The sequence below is a fragment of the Podarcis muralis genome, chromosome 15 (assembly GCF_964188315.1).
Source record: "Podarcis muralis chromosome 15, rPodMur119.hap1.1, whole genome shotgun sequence".
NCBI classification, from domain to species: domain Eukaryota; kingdom Metazoa; phylum Chordata; class Lepidosauria; order Squamata; family Lacertidae; genus Podarcis; species Podarcis muralis.
Window position 1 is genome coordinate 4696372 of NC_135669.1, and position 18700 is coordinate 4715071.

Here is an 18700-nt window from a genome sequence, read left to right on the forward strand (position 1 = left end):
TATTACACATTTGAAATCAGGCAGGGATGGAGGACCACAGATTCGCTTTCCTTGATCTAAAGAATGCTTTTTCATTGCTTCAGAATGTTTGTGTTCATTAATGCAAATTGATCAGCAAGCTCATATAATTGGTCAATTAAGAGTTTGTTGCTTAAATGACAGCCTCAGAAATAATTCATGTCTGTGAAGTGGCTCTAATTTCTTTGTATCGCACTAATTGTAATCTGTAGGTGGCCTACATTAACTACACTGGTTATTCACTGAATTCCATGCAATTTCTCTCCCCTCTCCCCCTTTCAGAACAAAACGCCATCTCACAGCAGAGGAGAATACAATGTTTACAGTACCTTTCAAAGCCATGAACCAGAGTTTGACTACTTGAAAAGTTTAGAAATTGAAGAGAAGATCAACAAAATTAGGTGGTTACCCCAGAAAAATGCTGCTCAGTTTTTATTGTCTACAAATGGTAAGGCTCATTCAGTGTATGATTTATGACAGGTCTTCCTATAGACCTATTTGTGCAGCCTTCCTTTTTCTTCATTCTCTTAATTTAGGCGTGAGCTGCAGTTGATGGCTAGAGTGAAAGGTGTACCCTCCCCACTTCTTTTTAGACTATTTGATTCTTCAGGGCTCTTGTTATCTTCATATCCCCATCTAATGTTGGTGGGTGCTGGAGGAGGAGTTGCTTAGGAAGAGGCAGAAGCTGCACACAGTGACCAGCAACTGCCTTCTTCATTGCCACTTCCTTTCTGACATTTTGATATACCGCCGTACCACAATGTTTAGCAGGCGGTATATTACAATGTTGGAAAGCAGTTATTGCCCAGCCCTGCTTCCTGTCTCCCATCTCAAATCCAACTCTCTCAGAAACTGCTCCTTTTATTCACCCTCCCAAAGTGCTGCTGCTCCTTCCTCCTTGGGTAGCTGACGTTATCAATCAGAGAGAAGCTCCAACACTTTGGTGAAATTTCCGCAGGACTGTATCACTAGACTCTAGTCTGGCTCTGCTGTCTGTCCCATCAGGATTCCTGAATGTAAGATCTGAAGCCCAGGATATTCTTTTTTGGCTCCTTGACCAGCTGTGCACTTTTGAGTGCCTACTTCAAAAAGAGGGCTTCTTTGTTGTCTTTAGTTCTGTGCTATAAGGCATGAAATTAGACTTGAAAACATCTTTTCATGGTTCTGCAAGCTGCTCTGGGTAACCTGCACAATGGTCAGAACCATTGTTTATACTGTCCTTTTCCCCCATACCCCGCTGCTGCTAAGTCTAAAATATGTGTACAGTGGTACCTCAGGTTAAGTACTTAATTCCGGAGGTCCGTTCTTAACCTGAAACTGTTCTTAACCTGAAGCACCACTTTAGCTTATGGGGCCTCCCACTGCCGCCGGAGCACGATTTCTGTTCTCATCCTGAAGCAAAGTTCTTAACCCGAGGTACTATTTCTGGGTCAGCGGAGTCTGTAACCTGAAGCGAATGTAACCCGAGATACCACTGTAACAGAAATAAATACATAGGCGACCCCCAGTTTAGCTGTACCCACATTTCCATTCTTTCTCTTGTCCCTTTAGCATTGGAATTTGGATTGTAATCTCCTCAAGAATGGGACCTGTACTTTGTAATGTATCATTCAGGTTGACCAGCTAGTAAAAATCGTTCTACTAAGCAGACCGGCACTGGGTGACACAGCTGAGTGACAGTAAATTTAAAAGCAATACAAAGTAGACACCAGTGGCAGAGATCTGTTCATCCAGCTGGGAATTATTGTTGGAGCAAAAATGTCTTGATTTGTTTCTGGATAGCGGACATAAGAATGCTGTTCCACAGATTAGGGCAGCCACACTAAAAGCCTTGGTCTGAGACTGTTACACCCTTTCCTATAGGATAGGGGTAATTAACCTGTGGCCCTCCAGATATTGCTGGACAACAACTCCCATCATCCCTTGACTATCTGCTATGCTGGCTGGGGCTGATGGGAGTTGGAGACCAGCAGTATCCCGAAGGCTACAAATTAGCCACCTCTGTTATAGGAAATTAATCAAAGCCAGGGCACTATCAGCCCACTGTTCAGCATCAGTAGAAGAAACGTTTATTTAAAAATAAAAACCATGAACAAGTTTTAACTACTTGGAATTGTCTTCCCTTGTGTAATCAGTAAGTTTTATTGGTCATGGTTTCGGTACTCTTAACTCTGCTCACTGCGACCACTGTAATGTATTTCAGATAAAACAATAAAACTATGGAAAATCAGTGAACGGGATAAAAGACCAGAGGGCTATAACTTGAAAGAAGAAGATGGGCGGTATAGGGACCCTACTACAGTCACAACATTACGGGTGAGTAGCACTTTCATTTGTCACGTGTGGCAAGCACTTAATGTCAAGGGTGCGACGTGAATAGTCTTGATTTCCCCACAGTGGCTCACAGTTTGAAAACAGGCTTCAGATCAGATGCTGGCTAACTGTGGTTTGGCATTATGTCCAAATCAACAGATAATCACTACAGGTATTTCTCCATCTCCAAAGGCCCAGTGCCATGTTGATCAGATCAAAACAACCACCGCCACTCCTATGAGCCCTGATCTTCCCATGCCAAGAGATGTTGGCTTTCTGCCTCTCATGCTGATAGCATTTGGTGGTGCACTTCCCTGTTAGAGTAAGTGAGAAAGAGCCATTCATTTCCAAAAACTGTGAGAAGATTCTTGAAGATAAATAGATGTCGAGCATCTAGCTGTGGACTCGTGTGATTCCTACAGGGGAGAGACTGCTGAGCTGTGTGCAGGCAGCATGTAGGAATGAAGTGTGCCTTGCTATCTGTGTGGTAGTAAAGTTGTAAATAGTCTTCTACCAACAATACATGCAAGGAATTGATGCTGGACCACCCTCAAGATTTACAGTTGGAGATTGTAAAATCTTCTTCATTCCCCAATGATACAGTGGAAGGGAAACACAGGGGAGGTCAGCTCCAGGGCACTTTTTGCATAACAGGAGTGAATGTGACATCTGATGAAGCACTGGGTGAACTGATGGGTCCTCCTTGCTCTGGCAAGTGAACAAGGTGACAATCGTGCTTTCTTATTGTTTGTGATAGATTAGCATAGAGGAAGTCAACTAATCAAACAGAGAGGTTGGACACTTTCTTCCTTTTCTTTGGTGGGGTTCGTACTCCATGCTTGCATTTTAAATGGTAATACTTTCTTGCATAATAATTTGCCAGATCTCTTCTACAAGCTGAATTTATTTTAGAAACATCTGTTCCATCACTGTCAGCTGATCCTAGTAAATTGGATATTGTACTGTGCACTGTTGTTGTTTTGTGGGGTGGAAATATATGTGCATATCTAGCTCAACATAGCTGCCTGAATTTTTTAGCTCTTCGTGGAGGGACAGGGCATTGGGGTGTGTTATGATGTGTTTCTGCACTTCAGAATTTGCCACTACTTCACCGCTGCTGAAGATGTCTCTGTTCCCTTGTACTTTGCAGGTGCCAGTATTCAGGCCCATGGATCTCATGGTGGAAGCCAGTCCACGAAGAATATTTGCCAATGCACATACATACCACATTAACTCTATCTCCATCAATAGTGATTATGAAACATACCTGTCTGCTGATGACCTACGGATTAACCTATGGCACCTGGAAATTACAGACAGAAGTTTTAGTATCTTTTTCTCAAAAATGTATTTATGTTGAATCAATTTGGTGGAAGATCATTTGATTTATCTTAGAGTAGTATTGCCTTCCTTCCTTCTTTTTCTGCTGTGAAAAAGATGAATTCCATGTCAGGGAACATTAGGACCATATCAAAAACAAAACTGCCAGTATTATATAAATCTATGGTACAACCCGTCTTGTAGTATTGTGCACAGTTGACTGGACGAAAAGAATATTGTGGAACTGGAAAAGTGTGAAATTGGGCAAAGAAAATGACACAGGCTGCTGGAGCAACTCTCTTATGAGGCAAGGTTCTATTTATTGAGGAGGGGAGCATGGGGAAATGTGGTGGAAATTTGCAAAATGTATGTATGGTTTGGATAACATAGGTAGAAAGGTTTTTCTCCCCCATAGTACCGGAATCTAAAGAGCAGCATTCTCCAGAAATCTCTTTCCCCTGATGGTTGGTTGTGAAACTTGCTAAAAGAAGAGTCCTTAACGTAATAAATCTCTAGATATTGTAGATATTAAGCCTGCCAACATGGAAGAACTGACAGAGGTGATAACGGCAGCAGAATTCCATCCAAACAGCTGTAACACATTCGTATACAGCAGTAGCAAAGGAACAATCCGTCTTTGTGACATGAGGGCATCTGCACTCTGCGACAGGCATTCAAAATGTAAGTAGTTTCTTTCAGTACTAGTCAACTTCTTGTTCCTGTTTTTTCTCTCTTTCGAGAAAATCACGAGTCAAGCAAGAAAATGTAGAGGGTGTTTAAGCTTGCCAACCCCAAGGGGTGCCATAACCCTGTAGAAACAGTACAGTTAAAAACATCATTGCTTCTATCCGCTGCCACTCAGTATAGCAGAGCAACACACAAGCCATAATAATGAGACTATGGTAGAGGCGAACAGCTGGTCTGTACTCTTCCTCCAAGTCCATTCAAGGCAGTAGAAGTTCACTCAAGGCCTAGAAAGATGTAGATCGGTTTCAGAACTTGGCACTTTGAGGATTTCAGATTTCATGTTGTTGTTTTGAAAACAAGCTTCTGTCCATCAGTGGCTGCAGAGATGCTCTGGAAAGTTTGTGGGCAGTGCTTGTTGAGATCTTAATAGCCAGACTTGGAGTGGGTGAAGGTGGCTGAATAATTTCCAGTGGCTGACAGTTAGGCTTCAGATTGCTCCAGACTTCCCTCCATGTTTATTAGCAAATTGCTTTCATTTTTTTAAAAAAGGGTATTCTACAAAGTTCAGTTTGCATGGTCTTTGCAAAAGTTGAGTGCCCATCTGTCATGGATGCTTGAGATGAGATTCCTGTGTTTGTAGGCAGTTGGACTAGATGGCCCTCAGGGTCACCTACAACTCTACAATTCTATGATCCTATATAGGCTGGTAGATTTGGATATTTTTGGCACAAAACATAGTTTGCCTGGCTGGAGACCTTGAACCGCTTACACCTCTCCTGGGAAATGTATGCATCTGTATAAGGAGGTCTGTCTCACTTTGTGAGGATTCTGGTCTAAAATAACAACATTGCCTCAGGGTTTGTTTGTTTTTCAATCAGGCAACTAATGTGTAAAATTTCTCTTCACATCCATTTGGGATCCCCAGTAGTGATATTGCTCCTTTTTTGCTTCAATGTGCTTGAGAAACGAATGTTTACCTTCATGAAATGTGATGATAGAACCACTGTGCTTGTCTTCTGCTTGCAGTGTTTGAAGAGCCAGAAGACCCTAGCAACCGATCGTTTTTCTCCGAAATCATCTCCTCCATATCTGATGTCAAATTCAGCCATAGTGGTCGATATATGATGACTAGGGATTATCTGTCCGTGAAAATTTGGGATTTAAATATGGAAAACAGACCTGTGGAAACATACCAGGTATGCTATGAAGATATTGGGTCTCAGATTTGACTTCGGAAATCACAGTGTACCTGTCTAAATAATACGTATGTCCTTGAATCTGCATGGATGAGACCTTCTTTAATATATATATTTCAGTGATTTTTCTTAAGAACAATTTAATTGAACAAAGTAAGATAAAAATAAAAAGTGGAAAATAAAATATGTACTATATCAATTTTAATGATTAAAATTCCATATTTGGCTTCATAATAGATACTGATGTTTTTAAAAACTCAAAATATTGAACAATTCATTTATTGTCGTCATGCCCAACCACTGTGTCTCCTCCTCCTTAGGTACATGAATACCTCAGAAGTAAACTTTGTTCACTTTATGAAAATGACTGCATTTTTGACAAGTTTGAGTGCTGCTGGAACGGATCAGACAGGCAAGTCTCGACTTATTTCGTTTTCTTTTATTTCTGAGCACTTGAATGCAAGCTGGTGATTTGAAGTACTGTTTCCTTGGTTGAGCAATACCTGAATGAAATGTGCTTCCCTCTCCTCCCTTATCTCAGGCTCACATTTTTGCCTTAAACCAGATGTTTAGGAGACTATTTTGGGGGCAGGGAGAGTACAAATAGTGAGGTGAAAAGAGCTTCTTGTGGACTTGTCATTTTCGTTCATTCAGCTGTCATAGTTTTACTGTTCTCGTCTCCTGCCATGTGGCTTTGTCTCAGGATGCTTTGTGGATTCCAGATGAACTGTATTAACAATCCCCCAACCTCCCGCTGCAAGGGAGACTTGTGCAAATGCAGGCCATTAAATACTTTTTACCATATAAGCCCCCTGTAAAACTGTCTCTCTCTGTGTGTGTGTGTGTGTGTGTGTGTGTTTCCAAGTCATTCACAAATTCATTTTTCAGTTTTTCAATTTTTGTTGTTGTTGTTTAGTCATTTAGTCGTGTCCGACTCTTCGTGACCCCAGGGACCAGAGCACGCCAGGCACTCCTGTCTTCCACTGCCTCCCGCAGTTTAGTCAGACACATGTTTGTAGCTTCGAGAACACTGTCCAACCATCTCGTCCTCTGTCGTCCCCTTCTCCTTGTGCTCTCAATCTTTCCCAACATCAGGGTCTTTTCCAGGGAGTCTTCTTTTCTCATGAGGTGGCCAAAGTATTGGAGCCTCATCTTCACGATCTGTCCTTCCAGTGAGCACTCAGGGCTGATTTCCTTCAGAATGGAGAGGTTTGATCTTCTTGTAGTCCATGGGACTCTCAAGAGTCTCCTCCAGCACCATAATTCAAAAGCATCAATTTTTTGGCAATCAGCCTTCTTTATGGTCCAGCTCTCACTTCCATACATCACTCCTAGGAAAACCATAGCTTTAACTATACGGACCTTTGTTGGCAAGGTGATGTCTCTGCTTTTTAAGATGCTGTCTAGGTTTATCATCGCTTTTCTCCCAAGAAGCAGGCGTCTTTTAATTTCTTGGCTGCTGTCACCATCTGCAGTGATCATGAAGCCCAAGAAAGTGAAATCTCTCACTGCCTCCATTTCTTCCCCTTCTATTTGCCAGGAGGTGATGGGACCAGTGGCCATGATCTTTGTTTTTTTGGTGTTGAGCTTCAGACCATATTTTGCGCTCTCCTCTTTCACCCTTAATAAAAGGTTCTTTAATTCCTCCTCACTTTCTGCCATCAAGGTTGTGTCATCTGCATATCTGAGGTTGTTGATATTTCTTCCGGCAATCTTAATTCCGGCTTGGGATTCATCCAGCCCAGCCTTTCGCATAATGAATTCTCCTTTATAATTCCAAGTTTTAATAAATCCTTAATATTCCTTAGTTCAAAATTTTAACTACAAGTTATAAATCAATCCTGCTAATGCATTTAATTGTTTACAATAATTTTTCAAATAAATTATATATTTTCCCCATTCTTTATTAAAAGTTTATTCTTCCTGGTTTCTAATTCTTCCTGTTAATTTTGGCATTTTGGCATAGTCCATTAATTTCTTCTACCATTTTTCCTTGGTTGGCTCTGTATCTTCCTTTCATCTCTGGGCTAGCAGCATCTGGCCAGCTGTGGTTGCATACATGAACAGCTTTTTCTGGTCCTTCGTTATCTCCACACCTAAAAGAAAAACTTCTGATTTCTTTTAAAAAGTTACCTTTAACATTTTTTTCAACTCATTATATATCATCTCCCCAAAGTTTTTTATTACCTTACATGACCACCACGTGTGGTAAAAGGTGCTCTTCTTCTCTATACATTTGCAGCATACATTTTATTTTTATTTATTCATTTTAGCTGTTTTACTAGAAGTTAAATACCATCGGTACATCATTTTCATATACCGTATTTTTCCCTCTATAACACGCAGATTTTTTCTCCTAAAAAGGAAGGGGAAATGTCTGTGCGTGTTATGGAGCGAATGTGTGGTCCCTGGAGCCAAAAAATCAAGCAGAAGTCAAATCGCTCTTCACGGAGAAGGGAAACCTGAAAAGAGGAAGTGGCAGCTTTCCTGTATTCTGCCTCAGGGTCTTACTGCCCACCCTCCTCTGTTTCCTTGCTGTGATTGCTGAAACGGAACAAAGAGCAGGGAAAGCCCCTCCCCTCCAGGCAAGCAGAGGGGAAAGTGTCGTCTCTGTGCTCCGGTACTGCTGGGGGAGAGGGAGAGAGGGGGGGGGGAGGGAGAGGGAGAGGGGGGGAGGGAGAGGGGGAGAGAGATAGAGAGATGGCTGGCTTGGGGGGGGGAACTTTTGCCTCCCACCCGTTAAATCCCTCTCCAGCATTCTTAGCCAGCTGCTTCTCTGCACACCCCTCTCATGTCCCTTCTTTGTTTTTCCTTCGCTCCCCACTTAAAATGTGGTTACAAAGCATAGATCCACATGGATCCTCAGGATCTTTGCATTGGGTCACCCCAAATTCACCATCAGATCACATAGCATGTCCATGGCTACAGCCTGCACCAAAAAAATCACGCACCCACTGTTGCCTGGGGCTGCAATGGTGCAAAAACGTGGTTAAAAAGCATGGATCCACATGGATCCTCAGGATCTTTGCATTGGGTCACCCCAAATTCACCATCAGATCACATAGCATGTCCATGGCTACAGCCTGCACCAAAAAAATCACGCACCCACTGTTGCCTGGGGCTGCAATGGTGCAAACACGTGGTTAAAAAGCATGGATCCACATGGATCCTCAGGATCTTTGCATTGGGTCACCCCAAATTCACCATCAAATCACATAGCATGTCCATGGCTACAGCCTGCACCAAAAAAATCACGCACCCACTGTTGCCTGGGGCTGCAATGGTGCAAAAACGTGGTTAAAAAGCATGGATCCACATGGATCCTCAGGATCTTTGCATTGGGTCACCCCAAATTCACCATCAAATCACATAGCATGTCCATGGCTACAGCCTGCACCAAAAAAATCACGCACCCACTGTTGCCTGGGGCTGCAATGGTGCAAAAACGTGGTTAAAAAGCATGGATCCACATGGATCCTCAGGATCTTTGCATTGGGTCACCCCAAATTCACCATCAGATCACATAGCATGTCCATGGCTACAGCCTGCACCAAAAAAATCACGCACCCACTGTTGCCTGGGGCTGCAATGGTGCAAAAACGTGGTTAAAAAGCATGGATCCACATGGATCCTCAGGATCTTTGCATTGGGTCACCCCAAATTCACCATCAGATCACATGTCTGTGGCCACAGCATGAAGCACAAAAATGATACATCCACTGTTTCATTCAGAATGTTTTTTCCCTTGTGTTCCTCCTCTAAAAACGATGTGCGTGTTATGGTCAGGTGCGTGTTATAGAGCGAAAAATACGGTAGTTTTCTTTAAAAGTACAGCATGCTGTAAATTTTATGTCTGTGTTCCATAATCCCTCCCACACTGCCATTTCAATATTATAGCCAGTGGTAACTCGGGTTACATATGCTTCAGCTTACATACGCCGCTAACCCAGAAATAGTACCTCGGGTTAAGAACTTTCCTTCAGGATGAGAACAGAAATCGTGCTCTGGTGGCGCGGCGGCAGCAGGAGGCCCCATTAGCTAAAGTGGTGCTTCAGGTTAAGAACAGTTTCAGGTTAAGAACGGACCTCCAGCACGAATTAAGTACTTAACCTGAGGTAACACTGTATTGCCTCTATTAGAGAGAGCCACCGCAATGTTTTTTGCTCTTTTCTCTTTTTGTATTTATTACATACTTTGTACACCGGCTTCCTTATAACATAATTCAAAAAGCCCTTATGGGCTTTAACCTTGTCATACCACAAATATGCATGCCAATAAAACCTATTATCATGTCCTTCCAGATCCAAAAATAAGTATTTTCTAATGATATCCATTATTTTAACCAGCAAAGATAGGATGCCTCATAAGATGCTCTCAGATTTGGCAGGGAGAATCCAACTCTCTCTTTAGAATCTATCAACAATTTGTATTTTATTCTTGGTTTCTTCCCCTGCCAGAGAAATCTAGTAATATCCTTTTGCCATTGTATAAAACATCCTGTATTGCTGATCATTAGCACTGTTTGAAGTAGAAATAACATTTTTTGTAGCACATTAATTTTTATCACCGATATCCTCCCCAATAAGGACAGATTCATTCTTTCCCATATATCTAATTTTTTCTTAATTTCCCCCCGAACTTTAACATAATTGTCTTTTAAAATATTTATATTCTTTGCTGTCAGCCACACTCCTAGATATTTAAATTTCTTTTCAATTATTAGTCCAGTCGACTGTAGATCTTTCTTCATTTGGTCATTCACATTTTTAACCAAAATTTTCATCTTGCTTTTGTTTTAAACCTTCTACTTCTCCAAATTCATTGATTTCTTCTAAAGCCTTTGGTATACTAACCAATGGCTCCTCTACTGATAATGCCACATCATTGGCAAATACCTTCAGTTTATACGCTCTCTGACCCACTGTTATCCATTTAATTGATATATCAGATCTTATTCTTCCAGCTAAGACTTCTAAAGCCAATATAAACAACAACAGTGACATAGCACCTGTCTTGTTCCTTTGGTTATTTTACATTTTTCTGTTAGCTCATTATTTGCTATCAGCATTGCATATTGATTTGAATATATTGCTTCTATTCCTTTCCAAAAGGTCTCTCTGAAATTAATCATTTCCATCATTTTCTTCATAAAAGTCCACAAAATATTATCAAAGACCTTTTCTGCATCTTTAAACATCAATGCTGCTTGCTTCCAATTTCTTACCTCCAAGTATTCTATCAGTTATATTCCTTACATTATCTTTCATCTGTCAACCAGGCAAAAACCTGGTCTGATCTTGGTGAATTATGTCTTTTAGTACCATTTTTATCTGGTTTTGCAATATAGCTGCAAACAGCTTACAGTCATCATTTAATAGAGAAATTAGCCTATAGTTTGTTACTAACAATAAGTCTGTTTCTTGTTTAAGAATAATTGTAATATAAGAATTTCTCCAAGAGTCTGAAGTCTTCCCTGTTTTTAGTATCTTATTCATTACATCTTTCAGTGGCTGGACAATGTTATCTTACAGTTTCTTATAAAACTTTGCTGACAGTTCACCTGGTCCTGGTGTTTTGCCCATTTTGGCTTGATTAATTGCCTGCTATAGTTCCATCATCATTATGGGTGCATCGTTATGTGTGCCATGAGTTTTTCAGGCTTAAAAGCAGCCTTGCCTGTGGACAGTTTGGTGCTTGGCCTCCTTTTCTCATTTTAGGGCCATAACTGCTAGGTCAGATTATTTATCCCTCCAGCCTGGTATTGCAGGAAGTCTTCCTACCCACCTGCTACCTGAGGTTTTTTCGTTACAATGGTGATGCTGGGGATTGAACCTGGAACCTTCAGCATACAAACCATGTGCTCTCAGTGAGCTGTGGCCCCTCCTCTACAAAGAAAAGCTGCATTAAAAGCTAATATGCACAAGTGGTTATTTAAAAGTGTGGTGCATCTTTATTCCACTTACTGCTTTCTTCTCTAAACTTGCCTCCTATAGCCTGAATAATAAGAATGTTCCTGTCAGTTCAATTGCTGGAGGCCAACAGGGAACAATATTTAATTTTCATACTCCATATGGATGGATTTTTTTCTTTAAAGAAATACATTTAAATAAATAATTTAAATATAAAGAAAGGGGTGATGATGCAGTTCTTCCTGGACAATGCAGTCCAGAGTGCCTGATTAATTAAAATGTAAAAACATCCTTCCTGAAAGTTGAAACATTGCATAGGAGAATGATAGGCTATCTTCCTGCATACTGGAGGCTTCTCCACCTACACCTTGAAGAGCTGCAATCTAATTCAATGTCTGATCAGACTACAGGTTTATTAGTCTAGCTCTACTACACAGGAATGATGTGACCCTTTTCTGGCTCTTAGGAGTGTGAAAGTCAGGCATACCTGAGAGGCACACAATTGTCATTATATCATAATTATTTTCTTAGCAACTGCGTCATAATTTTGTCATGATTAGAGGGCTTGTCACTATTCCCAGTATAGCATGAACTGCTTCCTAGAAATAAAATATGAAGTCAGTCATAGGAATGGCAGTGCTGTAAGGGACTGTGGGCATAGTAGTTAAGAGTGTCAAATTTTCACTAGGACGTGAAGCTCCCTGGGTTACCTTGCGCAAGTTGCCATCTCACAGGCTGTCCTACGCCAAAAAGTTGTTGGCAAAATGAAGAGGAACCACATGTGCTGCCCTAATTGCCTGGGATTTAAAATGCCCTAAACAAATTAACAGATTTCTTTTTTCTTTTTGGAATAAATTTGTATTAGTTTTCATTTACACTCCAATAACAATACCAATTTATAATACAATTATTAATACCAATCATTCAAGTACCAAATTATATAATTTAGTTAATGTGCTAGATTTTATCATTTGATTATTTCCTTTATTTCTGCGTTCCAAAATCTTACTAGTTTCAGTTACATTCCGGTCATAATAATAATCCCTTATACAACAACTGTAATATTAATAATTTCTATTCATGTTGATACATTAAATGATTTATAAAACTTCAAGTGAGCAACTCAAACTATATCCTTGTTCTTCCTGTGTGTGGCAATTATTCTGTCCGTGGTGTTTCATCCTGTCCTTGTAAGATGTTACGTCTTTCTTTCCCCCAATTATTGCTGTTATCCGCCATTCCTTGGGTGGAGCTAGTATCCCATTGTTATTCCAGAAATATCTCCATTGCTTCGTCTCGTGCTTCATTGTTTTGCACCAAGAACTTTAACAACAGCTGCGAAGGTCTCTCTGTCCCAGTAAATAAACTGTTGTCACCATTTCCACCCTCAGCCTAGGAAAAAGAGTGGTCTGTCAGACTGCAGATGACTCAATAAAGAACCTTACCAGTTCCTTGGCAACTCACAGACTCCTTTCATCCTTCTTTCCAGCTGATTATCCTTCCAATTAAATTAAATTCCAAGTCCTCTTAGCGTTATTCAGTTCACTTTGTATATAATAAAGGATGGGGAAGAGTCAGTTCTAAGTTTCCATCATAAACCTTTTGCAAAATAGAGCTTCCCTCCCCTCCCCTCCTTTTTTTTTTAAAACACACACAGTTCCGTTTGATGTTATATGCCATATTTATAATCCAAGTTCTTCTTGTACAAATATAATTTGAACTAACATTCAGAGGAGGGTTGCCAAATCATAAATGTAGAGAATAAAACTTTAAATAAAGAAACTGTAGGCTCCCCCCCCCACTGTCTTTTTTACCGAACAAAGTCTTATCACAGATTCAAACCTTAAAGTCCTTGCAGTTGGTTTTTTCCACAGTTTGTGATCTCATCTCTTCCAGCACGCACCTGTACTTTAATCCAATTAAGTTCTAATTAAGAGGAGAACCTCTGCTTCTTAATGGCAGCATTGGAGGGTTTTTGCCAGGCTCAATGCCTCCCTGCCCCCCTCATTCCATGCCGGAGCGGGAGCCAGGTTCCGAGACGAACTACAATTGAAGCTCGTTCCCCCCGGCCCTGGGTGGAATTTGCAAGGATGATTTGCTATCAACCATCCTTGTTTTTCCTTCACCTATGATCTCCCGCTGTCGTGGGGGCTGCCTCCATTAAGGCAGAGCGGAACCAGAAGCCCAAATGAACAGATTCTTAACACAGTTTTCAAACTCCTCCAGATATTCTCAGTTCTTGGAGCTCTGAGAGAAGCCATTTCAGTGTTGCCATCTTGATTCTTTTGATAGTTGCAATGAGGTGGTGTTTGTTTGTTTGTTTGTTTGTTTGTTTGTTTGTTTGTTTGTTTGGTATTTTGGAATGGCTGCATTTTTATATGTGGGGTTGAAGGACATTCACTGTTTCCCAGTAACAGCAGACTGCTACGGCAGGGATGGGCAGCCTGTGACCTTTCAGTTACTCCTAAACTACAGCTCCCATCATCCCAGACAACTGACAGTGCTGGCTGGGGTTGATGGTAATTCAAGTCCCACATCCTCTGGAGGGCAAAGTTCCCCATCTCCTTGGCAGGGATCGTCACATTGCAGCCATGAATTTACCTGGCTCCTTTGGCTGAACTGCATTCACTGCAGGGTTTGATAAACAATTTCTGACAATCCTTCTAAAAGCAAGCAGTAAAGGTAAAGGTAAAGGTACCCCTGCCCATACGGGCCAGTCGTGTCCGACTCTAGGGTTGTGCGCTCATCTCACTTAAGAAGCCGGGGGCCAGCGCTGTCCGGAGACACTTCCGGGTCACATGGCCAGCGTGACGAAGCTGCAGCTGGTGAGCCAGCACCAGCGCAGCACACGGAAACGCCATTTACCTTCCCGCTATAAAGCGGTTCCTATTTATCTACTTGCACTTAAGTGTGCTTTCAAACTGCTAGGTAGGCAGGAGCTGGGACCGAAAGACGGGAGCTCACCCCGCCGCGGGGATTCGAACCGCCGACCATGCAATTGGCAAGCCCTAGGCACTGAGGTTTTACCCACAGCATCACCCGCGTCCCTCAAAAGCAAGCAGTGCAGAGGTGTTACTGGGTACCTAGCAGTTTGAAAGCTGTTTAACAGAGCGGGCATCCCAGTTCCCTTTAATTTTATGTGCAAGGTGATTTAATGTAAGAACTGTACAGTGGTGCCTCACAAGACGAAAAGAATCCGTTCCGCGATTCTCTTCGTCTAGCGGTTTTTTCGTCTTGCGAAGCAAGCCCATTGACAGCTTAGCGGATTAGCGCTACAGCGGTCTAGCGGCTTTTCACGATCAGCTGTTAAGCGGGTTATCAGCGGAACAGCTGATAGGTGGCTTAGCGGCTTAGGAAAAGGGGGGGGGAGCGGGAAAAACCCGCGGGGACGCGCAAGATTTTTTTGTCTTGCGAAGCAACCCCATAGGGGAATTCGTTTTGCGAAGCGCCTCCAAAACGGAAAACCCTTTCGCCTAGCGGGTTTTCCGTCTTGCGATGCGTTCGTCTTGCTGGGCACCACTGTACATGTTGGTGTTCCAGTTTGTTTTGTATTGGTAAAACTGGAAATTTCTGTTCAAAAATCCATTTCCTAAAGCACGCATGATTCAGTACCATGAAAATAGTTAATCATTAAACCGTCTGAGCACTGAGAAGGCTTAGTGTTAGAACATCTGTCTTGCATGCAGAAGGTCCCGGGTTCAATTTCTGCCATCTCCAGTGTTTCTCTAACTTCCCATCATCCCTAGCAGCCAGGACCAGTGGTCAGCGATGATGGGAGTTGTAGTTCAACAACAGTTGGGGACCGAAGTTAGCGACACACTGGTGCAGACAGTGCTGATCCTAGATAAGTATACTGAAATCGATCAGCATTGATACTTAGCTGGATCAGAATATGGCAGCTTCCTGTGCTCATGTATTAAGTGCCCATGCTGTTGAAATGCAATTGTATTTTTGATAGGATACTTTCCCCATGAATATTTATTCAGCTCCCTGAATAAAAAGAACTGCAGTAAAAGCTTCTATCAAGGAAACACACCTGGAAACTCTCTTTTGTCTTCTCCATCTTTCAGTGTCGTCATGACTGGCTCCTACAACAACTTCTTCAGAATGTTTGATAGAAACACAAAGCGGGATATCACTTTAGAAGCATCTCGAGAAAACAATAAGCCCCGCACCGTCTTAAAGCCCCGCAAAGTCTGCGCAAGCGGCAAACGGAAGAAGGACGAGATCAGTGTCGACAGCCTAGACTTCAACAAGAAAATCCTCCACACAGCCTGGCATCCCAAGGAAAATATCATTGCCGTAGCCACTACAAACAACTTGTATATATTTCAAGACAAAGTGAATTAGAGCTAGTGTTCCTAGCAGAGGAGTCCACTTCCTGCATAGTTCAGATAGATGAATCTAGCATTTGTACCCGTAAACAATAGAGGGGAGAAAACAGAGTGCGGGAGAGCAAGAGAGAGAGAAGTCCATTGTGGCACATCTTTCCCAGTATTTAAAAATGTGCCATATTTGACAACACACTCTTCTAGATAGCTATGTGGATGGTTTCTCTCTGTTGAGGAGTTCTCCATGTCTGCTAGCCATTTAGGTGAGGCTAGGGCACTTTTTAATACAACGACTACTTGCACCATCTTGCCTAATGGACTAGAGCTTGGACTATTATCAACATTTGGTTCCTCCAGTTTTTTATGCCTTCCATTGTGATGACGTCTGCCACAGGGAAAAGCCTTCAAGTCATGCTGTGGGATTTAATTGTGTAACCTCATTACTGTATTATTTGTGGCCCTTTTTTATTATTAAACAACAGCTCATTCTTGCTGTGGCTTGTAGCATTCCTCCTATGCCTCCTGGACTCCTTTCCCTTAAAAAAAACCCCGTTCCCCTCCCCTCCGCCCCATGGTGGTGGTGCATAGAGAAAAAAAAGTGAAAAGCACATAAAATGGGTCAAAGGGGTCTGTGTTGCAAAGAATAAAATGTTTTTAATAAACAATTGACTGTAATCACTCTTTGCCATTTCTGGCATAAAAAATAAAATCCTAAAGGGTGGGGGTGGGGATTCTACTGAATAAAAGTGACAAAGAATGGTGAATCTGTTCTTTTTTCCCCTTTTTAATCTACCTCTTTATATATGAATTTCTTTTTTTATTATTAAAAATAACTTGACGCATGGTAAAATGTTTTGGCATTGATTTTAACCAGTATTATTTTTCATTAGGAAATGGAGGAAGGGTTGTTCTTTTTATTCCTATATGAAAATGTTAAAATGTCACTTTAGTATTTAAGAGCAGTTTGCATTTTTTAAAAAAAAAACCAACCTCTTGGATTCTATTGAACAGTCATTCATTCATTCATTTCATATATTAGTAAATGCTTCCCTTTCCCCCTCTTTCCTCTGTTAACAGAGCTCTTTGTCTGAATTGGGGAGGGGGGGTTGAACTTTTGTAGTCTACAATTAAGGTTTTATGGGACTAACCTTTTTCTTATGTTAACCCCTTTGTCCTAATTTTATTGAATGCCTTGTTTAGGATCCAGACTCACATGACAGTGCTTTCTTTTCTTTTCTTTTTAAAAAAGATGTCATTAAAATTTCTTGTTTTTTAAGCAGTACGTCGTGCAAAATTTAATATAAAGTGATTTAAATAGATTTTAAAAATTATACTGCATTCTTGAGTATCCCTATATTTTATGTATTTCTGTTGCTACTGGTAACTTGAATGGAAATGTAGTTTTACCTTATGAGTGTTCCTTTTTTCATTTGACTTTTCGAAACTCCTGCCATTAAAGACAAACTTGAAAAGTCACGGTGATCAGAAAATGCTTCAAGTCCACAAATAAATGACAGTAGCTGTCTGCATGTCATTCAGAATCTAAGCACTAAAGGTGGATCTACACACAGGAAAAAATGCTATAAATAAGTCAGAAATTAAATTGTTAACAAAAGGGGGGGAAACAGCTATGCAAAAATCACATAGCTTTTTTGCTCTCTGGCGCCATCTGGTGTTGCATGTTTATAATGCATTCAAAGTTGTTTTTACTAATGTAGCTGAGTGCAAGGTGCTTATGTGCCACGTTTACTATGCTTATACTGTTTGTGTTTAAGAACACATCTTAAACATTATGCAAGCAGTGTGGTTTCTGTTGGGAATCCAAACCTTCAGGATTTCTTTTCTAAAGTGATGTTCAGGAGCTAAGGAGAACTGCCAGACTGCCTTCAGACATGCAAAAGTTTTTTTAAAAATTTGGTTGGGCAATTTTGATCTGAAGATGGTGGGTGTTTCCACTAGCTGCTTAATGCTTGGGTGTATTGTTAATTTTAATGCTTTTAGTTTTATTATATATTACTTTGAGTGTCTTGAAAAAGGAAGGTCATTTTACAAATACATGTAAGATTGATGGGAAAACATCTTGGAATGAAAGGTTTTCTTTTACTGTTACGGATGGATGCAGGGTGTCCTTATGGAGGGGGGCGGGAGAAGTCGCTAATCACTTCCTAAGGTTTTCCTAAAAAACTTTTGCTGCACTGACACAATCCCCCATTTTCTAGGGATGCAATCTCTTGCATGCTTATTTTAGAACAAGTTCTGTGGGACTTTCAACTGTTAGGATTGAAAGTAGCCTCCTAGAATCTTTCTGCTATTTAATATTCAGACAACTGACCCAAAACATTTTATGAGAAAATGAGACATGGTGCAGTCTTCAGAACATTGAATCCCTTGACAGCTGGGTCTACTCTGATCATGAACCTTTCATAATCTATTTGCATGTGGAAAGCTAGTATTTTTGATCAGAATTTGGCAATACTTCAATAAATTGTACCCAGCGGATCAGCAGTGCTGTTATTTGAAAACTGGGGCAGAAACTACAAATGAGATTGGATGAATGTGCTTTCTGCAACAATTGTAAATTTGACACAAATAAAGACCTGATAGTGATTAGGAGCAGAGAATGGACACGAAGTCACTTGACCTGAAAAGGGTCTCTGATCACGAGAGTGGTGCTGATGTCTCAGGCACCATCCAGTAGTAACCTGTGACATAACCATACAGTCAGTATGCTTTTATCACAAAAAGGTGGTTTGAATACTTTTCCCATAGGAAAAGAAATACTTGAGTGAAGATAGCTGGATGCCAGTGGCACATTGATAAAGTGATCTGCTGCAAACACCTCAAGATTATTATTGGTCTTGTGACAGAGGGATCCTGTGTGAAGGAAATAATCTGCTAACCAGTGACATCCAATTTTGCCCGATGT

General features: G+C 41.1%; 1 protein-coding gene across 4 annotated transcripts in view; it reads left to right on the forward strand.

Moving 5' to 3' along the window:
• Nucleotides 1-17250, forward strand: part of PPP2R2A (protein phosphatase 2 regulatory subunit Balpha) — a 66879-nt gene extending 49629 nt beyond the window's left edge. For all 4 annotated transcript variants that reach the window (XM_077919667.1, XM_028708251.2, XM_077919664.1 and 1 more), the window contains 7 exons: nt 301-466; nt 2222-2334; nt 3482-3659; nt 4168-4332; nt 5365-5534; nt 5855-5946; nt 15514-17250. In XM_077919667.1, coding sequence (XP_077775793.1) covers nt 301-466; nt 2222-2334; nt 3482-3659; nt 4168-4332; nt 5365-5534; nt 5855-5946; nt 15514-15793 — 1164 coding nt within the window. In that variant the 3' untranslated portion in view covers nt 15794-17250. The remainder of the gene's footprint in view (nt 1-300; nt 467-2221; nt 2335-3481; nt 3660-4167; nt 4333-5364; nt 5535-5854; nt 5947-15513) is intronic.
• Nucleotides 17251-18700: the final 1450 nt, after the last annotated feature.